This window comes from Lynx rufus, unplaced genomic scaffold (genome assembly GCF_022079265.1).
Source record: "Lynx rufus isolate CCGP_SWC_20201006 ecotype Redwood Valley unplaced genomic scaffold, mLynRuf1.p SCAF_8, whole genome shotgun sequence".
Lineage (NCBI taxonomy): Eukaryota > Metazoa > Chordata > Mammalia > Carnivora > Felidae > Lynx > Lynx rufus.
Window position 1 is genome coordinate 27110400 of NW_025814896.1, and position 20517 is coordinate 27130916.

General features: G+C 49.7%; 1 protein-coding gene across 1 annotated transcript; it reads right to left on the reverse strand.

Annotated features, from left to right (window-relative positions):
* Positions 1-18107: 18107 nt before the first annotated feature.
* Positions 18108-19211, reverse strand: ID1 (inhibitor of DNA binding 1). The gene is made up of 2 exons (XM_047067575.1): positions 18789-19211; positions 18108-18563 (listed from the first exon to the last, which is right to left on the reverse strand). The coding sequence occupies exons 1-2, from the start codon at positions 19209-19211 to the stop codon at positions 18522-18524; spliced, it is 465 nt and encodes a 154-aa protein (XP_046923531.1). The 3' UTR covers positions 18108-18521.
* Between the last annotated feature and the right edge of the window lie 1306 nt (positions 19212-20517).

Genomic DNA, 20517 nt, shown 5'->3' on the forward strand with positions numbered 1-20517 from the left:
AACCTGGGTGTACCTTTGCAACAGCCTTAAACATAGAACATGGTGAAAATGACGCTGTGTGACCTGCAAAGCTAGATCATAAAAATGCCACGTACTGAATTGGGACACTATTTTAGAACGCAGCCACGCTGTGCCAAAGCCACCTTAGCCCATGTGGAGAGGCCATATGGACATTGTGGAAGGTGCCCTTCCTCATCCGTCTACATCTATTTTCTTCCCAGCAATTTTTATTTTCCAAAAAGGACACACAGAAACCCCCAGCCTTGGTGGCCTGCGTGCGCTCCACACCGGGCCTGTTCCCTCACGTCCCCCCGCTTCCAGGACCGGGATACAGTGGGATCTGGTGGGGCAACGGACTGAATGCTTGTATCCTCTTAAAATTCATATGTTAAATCTAATCCCCAATGTGATGGCATTTGGAGGTGAAGCCTTTGGGAAGTGATCAGGTCATGAGGGTGGAACTCTCATGAAAGGAAGTAGGGCCCTTATCAAAGAGACCCCAGAGAGCTTCCTCATCCCCTCTGCCGTGAGGTTGCAATGAGAGGCTGGCTGTCCATGAACAGGGAAGCCAGCTCTCACCAAACATGGTATCTGCCAGCACCTTGATCTTGGACTTCCAACTTCCAGCACTCTGAGAAATAAATTTCTGTTGTGTGTAAGCCATTCAGCCTGTGGTATTTTGTGATAACAGCCCAGATGGGCTCAGACCGGGTGTTAGAATGGTGCCTCGGGGCGCCTGGGTGGCTCAGTCAGTTAAGTGTCAGGCTCTTGATTTTGGTACAGGGCATGATCTCGTGGTTTGTGAGCTTGAGCCCCACACTGGGCTCCGATATGACAGCGTGGAGTCTGCTTGGGATTCTCTCTCTCTCCGCTCTCTGCCCCTCCCCTGCTTGTGCTCTCTGTCTCAAAATAAATAAATAAACTGAAAAAAAAAAAAAAGATTGATGCGTCACTCCTTTTTGTTGGTGCTATTGTCGATGCAACTTTAAAACGTTTCCAATTGACAGTCACTGCTATTATGTAGAAATGCGATTGATTTTTGCACGTTGGCCTCATATCCTGTGATCCTGGTAAATTCATCTATTGGCTGTGTTAGTTGGCTGGGGCTGCCGTAACGAAGTGCCACAGACTGGGTGGCTTCGACAAAAGAAATATATTGTCTCACAGTTCTGGAAGCTAGAAATCCAAAATCAGGGCGCCTGAAGATTTGCTTCCTTCTGACATCGGTGAGGAAAGGCCTCCTTGGCTTACAGCTGGCGGTTTTCTTCCTGTGCCTCTTACTATCGTCCATGGCGTCTCTGTGCCCAAACTTCCCCTTTTCATAAGGAGACCAGTCATACTGATCTTTCCAAGAACAAGCTTTTGGTTTCATTGTTTTCCTGTGTCCCGTATCATCGATTTCTGTTCTTATTTCTTTCTACTTGGTTTGGGCTTAAGTTGCTTTTCCTTCTTCTAGTTTCTGAAGGTGGAAGCTTGTATCATTGATTTGAGACTTTTCTTCTTTTCTCATAGAAGAATGCACTCTTAACCCTGTTTTAGCTGCCTCGTGCAAATTTGATACGTTGTATTTTCTTTTTAATTCAGCTCAAAACGTTTTCTAACTTCTCTCCAAACCTCTTCTCTAACCTACCGTTTATTTAGAAGTGCATGGTTCAGGGGTACTTGGGTGTCTCAGTCAGTTGAGCGTCTGACTTTGGCTCAGGTCATGATCTCATCATGCGTGGGTTCTAGACCCGCATCATGTTCTCTGTTGTCAGCACGGAGCCCACTACAGATCCTCTGTCTCCCTCTCTCTCTGCCCCTCCTTTGATCATGGGCTCTCTCTCTCTCAAAAATAAGTAAACATTAACGACAAAAAAAAAAAAAGTGTGTTGTTCAGTTTCCAAATATTTGGATTTTTCTCTCCAGGTATCTTTCAGTTCCTGACTTCTTTAAATGTTTGTGTTTTTTGTTAATTTTTTTTTAACGTTTTATTTATTTTTGAGACAGGGAGAGACAGAGCATGAACAGGGGAGGGTCAGAGAGAGGGAGACACAGAATCTGAAACAGGCTCCAGGCTCTGAGCTGTCAGCACAGAGCCCGACATGGGGCTCGAACTCGCGGACCAAGAGATCATGACCTGAGCCGAAGTTGGCTGCTCAACCGACTGAGCCACCCAGGCGCCCCTTTAAATGTTTTTTTAATGTTGATTTATTTTGGTGAGAGAGAGACAGAGCGTGAGTGGGGAGGGGCAGAGAGAGAGGGAGACACAGAATCTGAAACAGGCTCCAGGCTCCGAGCTGTCAGCACAGAGCCTGACATGGGGCTGATCTCATGAACCGCAAGATCGTGACCTGAACCGAAGTCGGACGCCCAACCGACTGAGCCACCCGGGTGCCCTTCCCAGTTCCTGATTTCTGATTTAATTGCACTATGACCAGAGAACATACTTTGTATCATTTACATTTTCAAACATGTGTTCAACATAAGAGGCCCCAAAGGGGGTCTATCGTGGTGAATGTTCCATGAGTACTTGAAAAGAACGTGTTCTGTGCTACTGTTAGGTTGCGTTCTCTAGAAATGTCAGTTAGGTCAAGTTCATTGATAGTGTTGTTCAGGTCTTTCATATTTTTGCTAAATTGCTATTTTATCAGTTACTGAATGAGGAGTGGTGGCATCCACAAGTATAACTGTGACTTTATTTCCTTTTTCTTTTTTCAGATCTATCAGTTTTTGCCTTTATATATTTAGAAGCTTTGTTGATAAGCCCAGACACTCAGGATTGCCATGGCTTGATGAACTCTTTGTTCATTACACAATGTCCTTCTTTATCCCTTGTGATTTTTCTTGTTTTGAATTCTACTTTGTCTATTATTAATATAGCCATGCCAACTTTTGAATTTTTATTTACGTTTATTTTTGTAATGTTTATTTATTTTGAGAGAGAGAGCACAAGTAGGGAAGGGGCAGAGAGAGAGGGAGAGAGAACCCCGAGCAGACCCCACACTGCCAGTGCAGAGCCCGATGTGGGGCTTGAACCCACGAACCGTGAGATCATGACCTGAGCTGAAACCAAGTCAGACATTTACTCAACTGAGTCACCCAGGTGCCCCTAATTTTAATTTTTTTAATGTTTATTTATTTATTTTGAGAGAGAGAGTATGGGGGAGGGCAGAGAGAGAGAGAGAGAGAGAGCGAGAATCCCTATCAGTCTCCATGCTGTCAGCACAGATCCTGACTTGGGGGTCAATCTCACAAACCATGAGATCATGATCTGAGCTGAAATCAAGTGTCGGATGCCCAACCGACTGAGCCACCCAGGTGCCCCCCAACTTTTTTTTTAAATTTGTGGTTCCATGGTATATTTTTTATATCCTTCTTTTAATCTGCCTACATAATTATATTTAAAGTGGGCCCCTTGTGAACAGAAAATAGTTGGGTCTTGCTTCTTTTTTCAACTTTAATCCAACAGTTGCTCTCTTTTAATTGGTGCATTTATGTAATAATTAGTATATTTATATAATTATTGAAATGAAAATTTAGGTCTGCTAAATTGTGATTCTTTTTAAATGTTTATTTATTTATTTTTGAGAGAGAGAGAGAGAGAGAGAGAGAGAGAGGAAGAGGGGCAAAGAGAGGGAGTGAGAGAATCCCAAGCAGGCTCCATTCTCAGCAAAGAGCCCAATGGGACGGGTCTTGATCTCACAAACCGTGAGATTGTGACCTGAACCAAAATCAAGAGTCCGACGCTTAACCAACTGTGCCAGCCAGGTGCCCCTAAAGTATTCTCTTTGTTCTGGCTGCTTTCAAGGTTGTTTTTCCTTTCTGTTGGTTTTCAGCAAGTTGGTTATCGGCATCCGGACTCAAAGTTGTCTTTGAGTTTACCCTGTTTGGAACTCACTAAACTTCTTGAATCTGTACATTTATATTTTTCACCAAATTGGGGACAATTTAAGTCATCATTTAAAAATTTTTTTTCTGGGGTGCCTGGGTGGCTCAGTCGGTTAAGCGGCCGACTTCGGCTCAGGTCATGATCTCACGGTCCGTGAGTTCGAGCCCCGCGTCGGGCTCTGTGCTGACAGCTCAGAGCCTGGAGCCTGTTTCAGATTCTGTGTCTCCCTCTCTCTGACCCTCCCCTGTTCATGCTCTGTCTCTCTCTGTCTCAAAAAATAAATAAACGTTAAAAAAAAAATTAAAAAAAAATTTTTTTTCTGCACCAATAAGGGACCCAAGTGGCATAAATATTAGATTTTTTAAAACTTTTTTAATGTTTATTTATTTTTGAGGGAGAGAGAGACAGAGAGAGAGTGTGTGCAAGCTGGGAAAGGGCAGATAGAGAGGGAAACACAGAATCCAAAGCAGGCTCCAGGCTCTGAGCTGTCAGCACAGAGCCCGACATGGGGCTAGAACCCACAGACTGTGAGATCATGACCTGAGCCGAAGTTGGACGCCCAACCGACTGAGCCACCCAGGCGCCCCAATATTAGAGCTTTTGATATTGTCCTACACGTCCCTAAGTCTCTGTTTGGTTTCAAAAATATTTTTCTTGGGGTGCCTGGCTGGCTCAGTGGGTGGAGAATGTGCCTCTGGATCTCGGGGTTGTGAGTTTGAGCTCCACGGTGGGTGTAAAGATTACTTAAAAATAAATTTTAAAAAAATGTTTTTCTCTCTGTCCTTTAGATTGGATAACTTCTACTGATCTCACTTCAGGTTCACTAAGTCTTTCCTTTGTCACCTCCCCTCTACTATTAAGACCATCTAGTGAATTTTTAAGCTCTGAGATATTATATTTCTCCTAAAATCTTCATTTGGTGATTTAGTTTTTTTTTCTTTCATTCTCTCTTTCTTTTTAGTATAACAGTGATTTATTTTCTTTCTTTCTTTCTTTCTTTCTTTCTTTCTTTCTTTCTAGTATAACAGTGATTTATTTATTTATTTTGTTTGTTTGTTTCTTTTTTTTTGAGAGAGAGTAAAGCGGAGGAGGGGTGGAGAGGGGGGACAGAAGATCTGAAGTGGGCTCTGTACCGACAGCAGTGAGCCTGATGTGGGGCTTGAACTCACGAACCACTAGATCATGAGCCGAAGTCTGATGTTCAATCAACTGTGCCACTCAGGTGTCCGAACAGTGATTTTTTAAAAATCATTTCATTAAGAGGTAGGAACGCGTGGGTGGCTTAGGCAGTTGAGCATCCAACTCTTGATTTCGGCTCTGGTTGTGATCCCGAGGTTGTGGGATCCCACCTGGAGTTGGGCTCTGCACTGGGCGTGGGGCCTGCTTGGGAGTCTCTCCCTCTCTGTCTCTCTTTCTCTCTCTCTCTCTCTTTCTCCCTCTCTTCCTCTCTCTCTCCCTCTTCCCTGTTCCCCTGCTTGCACACACACACACACACTCTCTCTCTCTCTCTTTAAAATTAAAAAAAAATTTTTAAATAATTTTATTAAGTTGTAATTGGCATATGGAAAGCTGTAAATATTTAATGTATACAACTTGATGAGTTTGGTTAAAAATAGAATAAAATAAGAATAAAAACTTAAAAAAATGAAGTACTCTTAGCGTTCTAACTGCTGGTTCCCTCTCCCAATTCCTTGCCACTGGGCCTGCCCTCAAGGCAAAGCAGCAAGAGAAAATAGAGAAGAAAGGAGATTTGGAGGATTTCCCACACTATTTGCGCCACAGGGACCCCATTTTCCATGTTCTTTTCCTTTAGAGGGTCAACGGGATTGGGGACAGCAGAACAGACTGGGGCTGCCCTGGGGCAGAACAGGGTGCAAACCTGATTAAACACAAACAATGAGGAGGAGGACTCTCCTCACCCTCCAGCTCACAATGGGGGGCGTTTTCCAGCTTCTCTGGCCAGAATGTTAGGCTTTCCTTCTTATTATATTCTTATTTTATTTCATTTCATTTTGAGAAACAGCGCAGGAGCAGGGGAGAGAGGCAGAGGAAGAGACAGGATTTCAAGCAGGCTACATGCCTGGTGCAGAACCCGACCTGGGTATTTATTTGTTTATTTTCCAACGTGGGTTTTGTTTTTTAATGTTTTTTAAACGTTTATTGGGGCGCCTGGGTGGCTCAGTCGGTTGGGCTTCTGACTTCGGCTCAGGTCATGATCTCGTGGTTCCTGAGTTCGAGCCCCGCGTCGGGCTCTGTGCTGACAGCTCAGAGCCTGGAGCCCGTTTCAGATTCTGTGTCTCCCTCTCTTTCTCTCTCTCTGACCCTCCCCCATTCATGTTCTGTCTCTCTCTGTCTCAAAAATAAATAAACGTTAAAAAAAATAAAATAAACAAACGTTTATTTATTGAGAGACAGAGAGATACAGAGCATGCGCAGGGGAGGGGTAGAGAGAGGTAGAATCCGAAGCAGGTTCCAGGCTCGGAGCAATCAGCACAGAGCCCGAGGCGGGGCTCGAACTCACAAACTGAGAGATCGTGACCTGAGCCAAAGTCGGTCACCCAACCAACTGAGCCACCCAGGCGCCCCTCCAACGTGGGTTTTGATCCCACGACCCTGGGATCATGACCGGATCCAAAACGGAGTCAAGTCGGACGCTCAACCGACTGAGTCACCCAGGTGCCCCCAGAATGTCAGGCTTTTCCATTGGCGTTTTTGCTGCACTGGTCAACTGTACAGTTTCTGATTCAGAGCACTCTGGGTCAAAGCAAGAAGATACAAGAAGAACATTTACCAGGAAACGCACCGATGCCATACTAGTTGGTCTTCACATTTGGACTTTTCACCCCAATCTGCTCTCTATTATTTACAGACTCCTTCCGTAAGTGGCTGCTTTTTGTGTTTGCCCAGAGTTTTCAGTTGTAATCCGTGGGAGGCAGGGGCTGTCGTGGTGGGCCTGCTCCAGCTTAGCCTTCATTATCTCCTTCTCTTTCTTAATTTTAATGTCAGTTTTTTCCCTTTGAGACACTTTATTTATTTTTGAAGATGTTATTTTTTGGGGCACCTGGGGGACTCAGTCGGTTGAGCGTCCAACTTCCGCTCAAGTCACGATCTCGCTGCTGCTTGTGGGTTCGAGCCCCGCGGCTGTGCTGACAGCTCAGAGCCTGGATCCTGCTTGGGATCCTGTCTCCCTCTCTCTCTGCCCCTGCCCCACTCGCGCTCTGTCTCTCTCCCTCTCCCTCTCAAAAATAAATAAACATTTAAAAAAATATTTTTTTTAAAGATTTTATTTTTAAGTAATCTCTGCCCTCAATGTGGGGCTTGAACTCCCAACCCGGAGATCAAGCGTCACATGCTCCACGGACTGAGCCAGCCAGGCGCCCCTTTTAAACTTACAGAAGTAACAAAAATAAAACAAGTTACAGAGAGTTCCCATATACCGTTCACCCACCTTTCCCGCTTGTCAATATCTTGCATGATAGAGCCCTTATCAAAACGAAGAAATTAACCTTGGCCCATTACTCCTGACTAAAGGACAGAGATTATTTGGATTTCACCAGTTTGCACTCCTTTTCTGTTCTGGGACCCAGTCCAGTCCTCATGTCTCCTTACACTCCTTCAGTCTATGACAGGTCCTCAGTCTTTCCTTCTCTTTCATGACCTTGACACTTTTGAAGAGGCCCAGGCAGCTATTTTGTAGAATATCTGTCGGTTGGGGGTTGTCTGAAGTTTTCTCATGATCAAGTTGAAGTTATGCACTATTGGGAAAAATACCACAGAAGCGACGTCACGCCTTTCTCAGTGCGTCCTGGGGGGGTGGGGAACCTGAGGCTGGTGACCCTCACCTTGATCACCTGTCTGAAGTGTTATCTGCTGGGTTTCTCTGCTATAAAACTACTGTTTTACTCTGCATGATGATTAAATGTGTTAAGGGAGATACTTTGAAATTATGAAAATAGCCTGTGTCTGCTTAAAGTTTAATGCATTGAATTTAGCATCCTTTAGTCGGTCATTCTCTTTTTTTTAATGTTTATTTACTTTTGAGAGAGAGAGAGAGGGCGCGCGCGTGCGAGTGGGAGAGGGGCAGAGAGATTCAGACACTGAATTCGAAGCAGGCTCCAGGCTTTGAGCTATTAGCACAGAGCCCCACACCGGGCTGGAACCCACTAGCTGTGAGATCATGACCTGAGCTGAAGTCAGATGCTTAACTCACTGAGCCACCCGGGCGCCCCCTAGGGGATCCTTCTCTTTATAGTAATGGGGCACCTGGTTGACTCCGCCTGAAAAGCATGTGACTCTTGGTCTCGGAGTTGTGAGTTGAAGCCCCGCATTTGGGTGTAGGGATTACTTAAAAAAAAATCTTAATAAATAAATAAAATGGGGTACTTATGAACCTGATCCCACTGGGCTGTGGAGATATTGAAATGAGGTACCACAGCAAAAGAGCCAGCACAGGGCATGACGCATAGTAGGTATCTTGGGATGGGACTATCATGGTTTGAGGACTGAACTGTGGGAGAGAGGGCTCTAAGTGCAGGTTGGGAGGTGACACTGTGGGAAAAAGAGGTGCTCCGAAGGCACTGGGTGGGGCTGATCGCAGATGAATCCCTGCAATTGTCTGTGATCAAGAAGCTGGGGACAGAGTGGGGTTTATGGAGGCCAGGACCAGCCTGGGACAGTGCCCAACTGGGCCAGCTTTCTGGAGGCGGTGCCCTGAGATAAAGGAGGCCTTCTTAGCCGAAGTCTGGAGGATAGAACGTCATGGAGAGGCCATGGCAGGTAGCACTTACCGAAGGGCACCGAGGCCCCGGTGAGCTTGTGACCAGAGCCACTCTCTGTACCCCCTTCCAGGTCTAGGGACTGGGCCGCCAGGGGATGGCAGAAGCCAGAAATCTTCCCAATACCGAGATATCTGCAAGATTATCCCAGAAACGCTCGTCAGCGGGGTGAATGGAGCTGGGCCCGAGTATGGTGTGCATACGTCTATTCACCCATCGTCTCATTTATTCAACAGGTTGTTACTGAGCACCAACGGTGTGCCAGGCTCTGTGCTCCACAGGGTGCACACAGCCCAGAACAAAGCAGCCCATGGAGCACCTCTTCTAGAGAAAGGAGACACGACGGACAAGGAAACAAACAAGATTGTTCTGGGGATAAATTGTTCTGCAACCAACTACCCCAAAACTTAGCTAAAACAACATCCATTTTATTTTATTTCTTTATTTATTATTTCTTTATTTATTATAGATATCCTAACTTTTATTTATTTATTTACTTACTTACTTATTTACTTACTTTAAATTTACATCCAAGTTCTTATATAGTGCAATAATGACTTCGGGAGTGGAATCCGGTGATTCACCCCCTACATATAACACCCAGTGCTCCTCCCAGCAAGTGTCCTCCCTAATGCCCCTTGCCCATTTAGCCCATCCCCCACCCACAGCCCCTCCAGCACCCCTCTGTTTGTTCTCTGTATTTAAGAGCCTCTTTTGTTTTGTCCCCTTCCTTGTTTGGGTATTATTTTTGCTTCCCTTCCCTTATGTTCATCTGTTTTGTACCTTAAATGCCACATATGCGTAAGTCATATGATACTCGTCTTTCTCTGACTAATTTTGCTTAGCCTAATACCCTCCAGTTCCATGCACGTTATTGCAAACGGCAAGACTTCATCCTTTTTGATTGCCGAGTAATACTCCATTGTGTGTGTGTATATATATATATATATATATATATATATACACCACATCTTCCTTATCCATTCATCTGTCGATGGACATTTGGGCTCCTTCCATACTTTGGCTATTGTCGCTAAACAACAGCCATCTTATTACATGTCGTAGATTCTATGGGTCAGGAATTCTGGGAGGGGTTGGTTGGGTCGTTTTTCTGTTCCCTGTGGCATCAGCTGGGGTCTCTCAGGAGGGCTCAGCTGGCTGACAGGCTAGTCTGAAGCATCCAGTATAGCTTCACCCCCACATGAGTGGCTGGAAGGCTGAGCTCAGCTGGAAGTGTCATCCGGACTGACTACACAGGGCCTTGCCAGCGTGACAGTCTCATGGCAGGCTCACAGGACGGCTACTTCCTCCAGACTGAGCGCCCGGGGAAAACCTGGCAGAAGGCTGCATGACTTTTCATGATCTAGCCTTGGAAAACAGAGCATCGCTTTTGCTGTAATCGGTTGGTTAAAATAGTCACAAAAGCCCATCCAGGTTCACATAGAGCCACCTTCTGATGGGAGGAAGTGTCAAAGAATTTGTGAGGCGTGTGTGTGTGTGTGTGTGTGTGTGTGCGCGTGCACGCGCGCGGTTATTTTTAAAACCCGCCATGAGGATCAGAAGCCTCTAAGTGCATGAGAGGTTAAACAACTTCCCCCAAGGACAATGACAGATGTGAATGGGGAGGAACAGCGGGCTTAGCCCTGAAAGACAAAAGGATTTGTGGGGCACAGAATCTCAGGCAGCAGGCACAGCATGTGCAAAGGCCCCCCGGGGGTCAGGAATGAATGGCTGGAAGGGGACCAGAGGGCAGCAGGGTAGATGAGGGGGAGTGCAGGAGAAGGAGGACTCAGGTGGGAACCACACCTTACTGTGCCTCGGAAGCCGTGGGAAAGAAATGAGGATTCTTTTTAAAGATTTTACTTTTGGAACAGTTTTAGGTTTACAGCAAAGTTGAGAGGGAAACAATTAGGATCCCATTCTAAGTGCAACTGGAAGCCGCAGGAAAGTTTTAAGCAGGCAAGCAACAGGCCCTACCTATGTTCTAGAATGGTCCTTCTGACGGCTGTGTGGAGAACATGGGGCAGACACTGGGAGAAGCAGGGAGAACCAGTGGGGAGGCTACTGCAATGTGCAGACGAGACATGATGGCAACCAGGGGGTGGGGGGGGGGATGGGCAGAGGTGCGTGGATTTGGGGAACATTCAGGGGTTAAATTGGCAGGACTTGGAGATCCGGTGAATGTAAGTCTGTTTGTCCGTGGGACGCTCTCCAAGGAGCAGTCGGTGCTTCCACTTTGTCCAGAATTCTAAAACTAGCCGCGAGGACAATTTTGAAGGTTAAATAGGAGTGCCTGGCTGGTTCAGTTGGAAAAGCATGCGACTCTTGAGCTTGGGTCGTCAGTCTGGGCCCCCAGTGGGGTGTAGAGATTATTTATATAAATAATCTTTTTAATAAATAAATAAATAAATAAATAAGCTTGCTACTCCTCAAAATGGGAAGGAAATGTCCCCCAAATTACTCCGGGGCCATGATAGGAGACCAAGGCTCTGGGACTCTGGGCAAATCACTCTTCACTTCTCTGGGTCTCCCTTTCTACAATAAGTGTGTTGGGTTCAGTGATACCTTGGGGACCTCCCAGTTCTGACTCCTCTGTTTAATTGACATAGACTCTTGGGGCGCCTGGGTGGCTCAGTCGGTTGAGCGTCTGACTTCGACTCAGGTCATGATCTCACGGTTTGTGGGTTCGAGCCCCCATCAGGCTCTGTGCTGACCCCTTGCTCAGAGCCTGAAGCCTGCTTCTGTATCTCCTTCTCTCTCTGCCCCTCCCCTGCTCGCGCTTTGTCTCACTCTGTTTCTCAAAAATAAATAAATGTAAAAAAAAACTTTTTTTTTAAATTAACATAGACTCTAGTCCAACCTGGTAACTTTGAAACTGGCGCGCGCCCTCCCTCCTCACACATTCACTGGGAGACGCACGCAAAGACGTTCAGAGCAACACCACTAGACAATAGCAAAACTCACGAAACAACCCAAAGGTTCATCCACAAGAGATCAGGTAAATAAATCACATCGTGGAGGACTATGCAGCTAAGTCTACACCCACCAACATGGATGATTCTTGTGTAATTTATGAGCACGTGACAAAACATTGCACGTAGTATGATTCTATTTACATAAAAGGCAAAAACCAGGTAAGATTAAGTAATAACGTATTTCAGGATGCAAATTGGTGCACGTGTGGAAAAAATAAAAGAACAAATGACTAATTAACACCAAGTTGAATCGTGACAATGTGTTGCAGGGAGGGTTGGGGTTTGTATCTAGAGGGGCACACAAGGGCCTCAAAAGAACGAGTCTGTTAGGGTGCCCGGAGGGCTCAGTTGGTTAATAGTCTGACTTCAGCTCAGGTCATGATCTTCTGGATCGTAAGTTCAAGCCCTGCATCGGACTCTCCACTCTCAGCGCAGAGCCTGCTTTGGATCTTCTGTCCTCTCTCTGCTCCTCCCTGGCTTGTGCATACACTCGCGCTCTCTCCTTCAAAAATAAATGAACATTAAAAAAAGAAACTAATCTTTCATTTCTTAAAAAAAAAATGTTTTTTTAATATTTAGAGAGGGACCAGGGGTAGGGGCAGAGAGAGAGGGAGATACAGAATCCGAAGCAGGCTCTAGGCTCTGAGCTTATCAGCAACAGAGCCCAACGCGGGTCTTGAACCCACCGTGGGTGGGTTCGTGTCCTGAGCCTAAGTCAGAGCCTAAGTGGGATGCTTAACCACCTGAGCCACCCAGGCACCCCATCCTAATCTTTCATTTCTTAAGCAGAGTGGCTGGTACTTGAGTGCTATTACCTTCAAACTGTATACATTAGCCAATATCTGCTTTTTTGTATATATAGTACATTTCACAGTTTTTGAAACATTTCAAGGATTTGTCCAAGATCTGCTTTTATAGATGAAGTAATGAGGCCTCAGAGGGGGTTGTCACAGAGCAAGGAAGAAAAAAGGGGATGAAAGAGTTGGGGAAAGGGTAGCTAATGCCCTGATAGGAGCAAGGGCTGAAGGCGGATATCTCTGGATTCCAAGCCTGCGGCGTACCTGTACACAAACATTCACAGACACAGAAATGCTCTTCCAATGTGCGCACAGCTCTAGCCACCTGCAGTTTCCAGATAGTCCGCCAGAGGCCGCCAAGGCATCAGCTTTCGCCGCCCGCCGTACGGCTCCGACGGCCCTGCTTGGTTTCTCACCGGCGTTGGCGCACTTCTGGATCTTCCCGCCAGGGGGCGCAAGTGGACCGAGGAAGGCCGGAGCCAGCAGGGCGCCCGCGTTTGCTGCGGCGCGGAGTTGTTCAGCGGCGTGCGGGAGTGCTCTCATCTACCCAACTTTCCCTACCACTGGCAGAACTTGGGGGCTGTAGCTGAAGAAACGAATTAACACCCGTAGAATTGATTCTGCTGCGCCTCTTGCACCCTTGCCTTCAAGCTTGGATCTTGTGGCGCCACCCGCTTTGTGATTATTTTAAAGTTTATTTATTTTGAGAGAGAGTGCGAATGGAGGAGGGCCAGAGATAGAATCCCAAGCAGGCTTTTGCACTGGCTGAGCGGAGCCCACGCGGGGCTCGAACTCATCGTGAACCCGAGATCATGACCCGAGACAAAACCAAGTATCCGTGGCTTAACGGACTGAGCACCCAGGTGCCCCTCCCCCTTTGCATATCCAGGGGAGAATCTAGGTTTCATGGAACCTAGATTTTTGCAACTTAGGCACAATGGTTTGCAAATTTTACAAAACACACACACACACACACACACACACACACACCATGAACATGTTTCTAGGACTCTTTCCAGGCAAGAAGACTCGAAGTTTAAGCTTCAGTAATTTCAGGGTGAAGCTGCCTCTACTTATACCTATGCATATTTATTTACTGTCTTCCTCCACTAGAACGTAAGTTTCAAGAGGGCAAAGATTTTTATCTAAATTGTTAGTTCCTGCAGCCCTGTTAGTTCCTAGTATACGGTAGGAGCATTATAACTATTTGTTGAATAAACCAGTTGAGGCTGGCACAGTTTTCCAGGTGGAGATGACAATAGCCTAGCCTGGGGCTTGAGGAGTGGATGGGATCAGGATGATGTCACTGAAACCTCTGAACAATGACTGGAACACCCATTTTAAATTTTTTTTTTTTTTCAACGTTTATTTATTTTTGGGACAGAGAGAGACAGAGCATGAACGGGGGAGGGGCAGAGAGAGAGGGAGACACAGAATCGGAAACAGGCTCCAGGCTCTGAGCCGTCAGCCCAGAGCCCGACGCGGGGCTCGAACTCACAGACCGCGAGATCGTGACCTGGCTGAAGTCGGACGCTCAACCGACTGCGCCACCCAGGCGCCCCTGGAACACCCATTTTAAAGCTGAGGATGTCGAGGGCCTGGAAGGTGCAGCAAGTGTGCGGTGACAAGTGGCATGGGCCTAGAAGCTGAGTCTGCCTTTTCTTGCCCCTCTTGGCCTGCAGGCACTGCCCCATTCCCCTGTCCCCAGCTGCCCCTTGCACAAGCCCCTGATGCAACCCTGTACTAGCCCAAGGCACCCACCTTGGGGGCAGCGCTGGGAAAGAGATTTTGCAAGAGCTGGGGCAGGAAGCACCAGCCAGGGCGGGTCTGGGAAGATAAGGGCTCCCCCTCCAAGCATGTGCGCCTCCAGGCCTTCTGGTTTCCTCTTCCCTTCCCTTCCCTTCCCTTTCCCGGACCCTGGCCTGGCCATGACTCACCTCCTTTCTCTCGGGCAGGCAGCCGTGCTGGGATCATAGGCCCGCCCGTCCCAGGAAAGCCTTGCTCTGTATGACCTCTGGCGGTGGAAAGCCCTATCTGGCCAGAAGTTCCTGGACCTCAAATTGGAGTAGCTGGCACAAATAAAGGTTATATGGCTGAGCTTTTTAGTCTCAGGAGACAAAAATGTGGGGGGTACCAGGGTACCTCTTTATTAAGCCAACTCTGAGCCCTGGGCAACTCAAACAGGCAGGTGCAAGGTTGGTTGGTTGTGTGTGAAGCACCCTTACTTCTGCAGAGGGGAGAGCGTGCATCCAGAGGTAAGGGCCTGGTGATCCCTCGGCCTCGGAAGGAGCAGACATTTCCACAGATTGGTTGGTCTCTACCTGCTTCGAGACCTGGGTCTAGCTATGTGACCTGCCTCTCACAACCGGCTCCCACAGAAGAACCTGCACCCACAGCACCTCTTAGAGGTCAAGAAAGCCTGGGCCATTTCCATCTTTGGGGGCTATAATTCGATTTTTTTAAATTAAGAAATGCCAAAACATGGGTTGCAAAAATTGTGATTTGCGTTATGCGTCTTGCATTTTTCCAGCTTACACATTTCAAACAAAAATATATAATGACCAGGTATGATTTCGACCGGAACTATGATGAAACGGCCCAACCGGATGTCCTATGGGAACCTGAAACCCCTCATTAGCCTTGTTTGGACCAACCTGATTTCTGAAAAGCCCTCTAAGTCAGTGTCCTGTCACCTCTCTGATTGATGCCTCCACTTTACTCAGCTGAAAAGTAGAAATAGCAATAAGCCCGTAAAGCACCAACATACACTAAGTGTCCACTATGAGCCAGTCACGATGCTAAGCTTTTTATATACTCTGGTTCACCTGATCCTTGGAGGCAAGGTTCTGGATCCCCTTTTTCAGATGAGAAAATGGAGGCTGAAACAGGTGAAGTGATGAGCGGCAAGGCTGATCCCCAGGCTGATCCAGCAGCCTCCCAACTGAAATGTTAGCCTATTATTATTGTTGTTGCTGTTATTTTGATTGAAATGGGCATGATAGCACTTCTCTGGTACAGCTGTGAGGAGGGCTAGATGAAGTAAATTTTAAAAGACCTTGGTATGATATCTGGCACATAATAAGTGCCCTATAGATGTTTGTTAAATTAAAAACAAACAAACAAACAAACAAAAAACCCAAAAAACTTCGAGTCTCAGACCCACAGCCATGGACAGGCAGGGTCTGACGCCCAAGAAACCGTCCTGGTGTTTCTCTGTGGCTTCTGTGCCTGCTCCTCCCTGCACCCTGTCCGGGAGGGGGGTTAAGGAGTTAATGGTTTCCCAAGCCGCACTGAAAGGAGCAGGGTTTTGCATCTGACCCCCCCCCCCAACACACCCCACAGAGCAGGGTTTTGTGCATACACAGAGCAGGTTTTTTTGCGTGCTACACACACACACACACACACACACACACACACACACACAGTCACGACGGCCCCTGGTCGTGTCCCCCCACCCCGCCCCCGCCCTGCGAGGCGAGCCTGATGCAAGCCCGGCGCCCGCCCGTTCCCAGGCCCGGCTGCAGCTGCGGGCGGAGGGGCAGGGCGGGGGCGGCGCTGTTTGTCTAGCGCGGCCGTGCCAAGGGCGGCGGGCCCCAGACAGCCAGGCGCCTCCGTACACCTGGGGATGCTCAGGTTAAATAGCTCCGCATTCCTCGGGCCCAGCTGATGGAAACGCTCCCAGGCCGCCGCCGAGCCGGCCTCCAGATGGGCTGGGCCCCGGCCAAAGGGGAAAAGAGGGAAACGTGGAAGCCAGAGTGTGCCTGAATGGCGGGGGAGGTGGCCGAGGCCCCCGCCACAGCCCCTTCCTCCCCTGGAGGAAGGCCCTCCCGTGTGGGAGGACACGCGGGGGACACGCCCACGTGCCCGTGGGTGGGCTTGCGGGGGGGGGGGCGCACACGGGAGGGAGTGGGTGCACACGTGTGCCTCTGAGGACACTCCAAGGACACGCAGGCGACAGTTAATAATGATAATTTATAACTACCAAACACTGCGTGCGAAGCGCTCCATTCCATTTATTCTCTACAACAATTCTGAGAAGTCGATGCCACAAAACAGCAGCGGGGTGGGGTGTTGAGCGGGGAGTAGCAGAGGACATGATTTACCTCCAAATGCCGTGTTCTTTGATTAAGTCCATAACGTGCTCCGGGTGGGAAGGTACCTGGCTCAATGTTAGTGCTCAATGGGTGATAATCTTTCATTGGCTGCTGATGGTGTTCCTCCCTTCTGAGCCTGTTTCTTGCAAATGGGAATGCAGCCGTTCGCCCCACAGGGATCCATGGGATCCGCTATGTAAAGAGTGGAGCATGGAACAGGTTCGTGGCACTAGGTGCTGTTTACTTTATTCTATTTATTGGAAAATGTATTAATAGGCCTTACCCTCTGGGGGACAAGTTCTTTGCCCTGGCAGGGGGCTTGGTTGTTCCCCCGGAACCCACGTGGTAGGGATACTTGAGGGGTGGTGCCCCAGGGCCTAATAATTGCTCCCAGGGTGGGCACTTGAACTCCTGAGGGAGGGTTTGCCCGAACACAGCTGCCCACACCTCCACCCCAGACCAGCTGAGGCCTAGGAATGCCAGCCGGCCTACGGAACAATTACACACTTAGAAACCCACAGTGCGGTTCCACATCTCTGGGACACACAAACCCATCCATCAAGCCAGACCCATGCAGAGATGCCCATGATGCATTTAGGCAGAACACACAAGCCCAAATGGCTGGCGGCTGCACACACTTATCTGTAGAACACATGTGCTCACATTTGCCCTCCTGCACGCACCCCCGTGCACATCCACACTCCCAGGCCTGTACCCCAACAGATGACCCAGCCCTGTGGGGGAGAATTACTAGTTGGCTCTTGTCTCACACACACACACACACACACACACACACACAGGGCCACCCCGTGTACAAACTCACACATGTCCAGGCAGATAGTCCCTTGCAAGTGACACCTTTTTCCTGCTCCGGAGCTAGGGACGGACTCGCCCACTCCTTGGCCCACACGGGAACCCTGGGGGAGGGAGAGACGTTTGTCTGAGCTGTTGGCATACCCAGGCCAGGGTGAGGGGGCCAAGTCCGGACCCAGAGCAGGTGGCTCAGCAGCTGTGCCCAGGCTGGCCCTGCCAACTTGCTCACCCACTTGGACAAGCCAGGAGCCCCAGGGCAGCCTGCTACAATCCAGGGCTAGGCGGCCCAACAGGGAGACGGGGAAGGCACCTCCTACTGGGAAATGGGGTGACAGAAGTCCTACCTCAGACAGGCTCTGGGAAAGTCTTTCCTTTAGATCTCCCCTTCCTCTACCTTGGGTGAAGAGGGAGGTGGCCCAGTGACCTGGTTCTCCAACTTACATGGTTTGTTTGAATACTCAACCCGGAGGGGGACTTAGCAGGTTGATCTGCATTTTAACCTCCCCAGGTGACCCAGGTGGCCCAATGACCACTTGGCAAGACTCTAGAAGTCTAGAGGATTTAATTTTATGACACTGGGGAGCAGGGAAATGGCCAGTGATGGGAAAAGAACGGACTTTAAAGACACCGGAAAACACTCAGTTCAGGTCGGTAAAAGCGACAGTCCAGATGTGGCCTTCTAGTCCCCCTCCCCCCTCCCAGCACCAGCTGGGAATGGGGTCAGGGGTCAACCCCCTCCCTCAAGGCCCTCCCCTGAGTCCAAGAAGTCACTGCAACTGTACCGCAGTCTAAAGTATTTGTTTAATAACAACAACAACAAAAACAAAAACACCCCACAGAACTATTGTAAAACAATATTCTCGGTGATCATTGTAATATACAATACAAAGCAATTAATTTCCTCAGAAATCTGAGAAGCACCAAACGTGACCATTTTTTAAAATGTTTGCTTTTCAAAAAATAGAAACACACGGGGGGCCGTCCCCCAAGTCTCTGGTGGCTGGTTGGTGTAGAGGGGAGGGTCGGCCTGCCCTCTCAGTCCGCCAACCCTGGGCTGCATTGAGCAAGCGCCCCACGGTCGCTGATCTCAATCTTGTTCCTCCCCACCTCCGGCGAGGCGCTCGGTAGGATCAGAGAGCACGAATTCCTCTCGCTCCCTGGAGGGCTGGGGTCTGCCAGTCCTTGAGGGAGGCGCTTCAGCGACACAAAATGCGATCGTCCGCTGGAACACAAGCCGCCTGTGGGAACGAGAGAGAAGAGGTGAGACGGGCAGGTTGGAAGGGACGAGGCTGCAAGCCCTTCCCCAAGAGAAGCGTTAAGGGAGCGCGCTCTCCGATCTCGCGTAGGCAAGTAAGTGCCCGAAAGGAGGGCGACGACCTCGGGCCAAGTTTCCCCCCCACCCCGGGCCTCAGTTTCCCCATCTGCAGAAGGACAATGCTCTCGTGCTCCAGTTCGGACCTCACCTCGGCCGCCAGAGCGCTGATCTCGCCGTTGAGGGTGCTCAGCGGAGCCCGGGCGGGGAGCCCCCGGCCCCCGGGGGTCCCGACTTGGGATTCCGAGTTCAGCTCCAACTCCAGGTCCCAGATGTAGTCGATGACGTGCTGGAGGATCTCCACCCGGCTCACCTTACGGTTCTGGGGGAGGGTGGGCACCAGCTCCTTGAGGCGCGAGTAGCAGCCGTTCATGTCGTAGAGCAGCACATTCACCTGCTGCTCGTCGAGCAGGGCAGGCAGGCGCGCCCCGGCGCCCCCCGCGCAGCGCGAGATGGCCACGCTCTGCTCGGACAGACAGCGCACCACCTCGCCCGCGCCGCCTGCGGTCTTGCCGGCCTTCAGCGCGCAGCTGGGGCCCGCGGCGGCCGCGGCGCTGCCAGTGGCGACCTTCATGATTCTGGCGTCGGAGTAAGAGGGAAACGAAGCGCACAGAGGACGCCGGGCGAAGGTAAAGAGAGACCCCGGGGCAGGGAAGAGACGGTTGTAGAATGCGAGGTCTGAGCCCCGCAGCCCACATTTTATAGAGACGCCGGGCTCTCCCCCGCCAACCCAACACACCCCACTAGAGGCGGGCTCAGGGGGTTCAAAAGCAGCCAATGGGAGATCTCAAGGCGTGGCCTCGAGCGCCTCTGGGTTCCGCCTCCTGCTCTGCTTTCGCACCCTCGCGGCCTTGGAAAGGGAACCCGAGTCTCAGCAGCAGAGAGAGTGGGAGGGCACGGGGCGGGGTGGCTAGTGGAGGCGAGGGCTACCTTGGGCTCCTCGCGGAGGAGGCTTTGCCGACAGGAAAATGACTTTAACAATCCGTTTTCTCAGGTTCATTTTCTCACCTCTCAGCTCCCTTTTATAGATGGGAGAAACTGAGGCCCGGGTGGGGAAGGGGCTGGCTCTGGGTTATCTAGAGAGCCCTTGACTAGGGCCTGGGCTTCTGGGAGCCTGATCTCCCGGCTCTTTGGACTAAAACTTAAAGCGGGCCCCCCTTCACACACTGCTTCCCAGAGCTGGTCTCCCTTACCCAATTCCCGGAGAAAGTTGCTGGTTAATGTTTCTGGGACCTTTTTTTTTTTTTTTTTTTTTTATACCCAGGCTTCTCGGGCTGGAAGCAATTAATTCGAGAAAGTCTTCCTCTGGCATTGGGGGCTGGTCTTCCGGGACACGAACTAGATAGAAGGAGCCGCGAGGGGTCTGCATCCCCTGATTCTACCCTAAGTTTGCATCGCCCTGCAAAAATTCCCCATATCTGCCTCAACTAGTTATTTTTGAATTTTTCTCCCTTTTTTGGCTGTTTCCTGTCCCCTCCTTCCCCCCCACCCCCAAGACCTCCGATCAGGGTCTCCCTCCCACGGCGCGGCAGCTGCGGAGCTCGAGTCTCCCCCCCACCTCCCGGGCGGGTCTGTGTCAGCGTCTGAACAAGCGGCTCAGACCGTTAGACGCCAGGCCCGTGACGTCACCCATTCATAAAACCGGGACGGGCTGTCAGGCTGGCGCCGCGCGGGCGGTCGCCATGGAGACTGCAAACCCGGCTAGAGCGCTCCCCCACTGAGCCCCGCTCGGCCAGTCACCTGCGGACCTCGGGCGGGCGGGAAGGCTGGGAATGCGCTCCTCGCGGGCGCGGTCGCTGGGAAGGGTCACCTTACCTCCCGGTTCCACACCTGGGAATCGCCCCCCCAGGCCCACACCTCAGATCACTGGCACGTTTCTT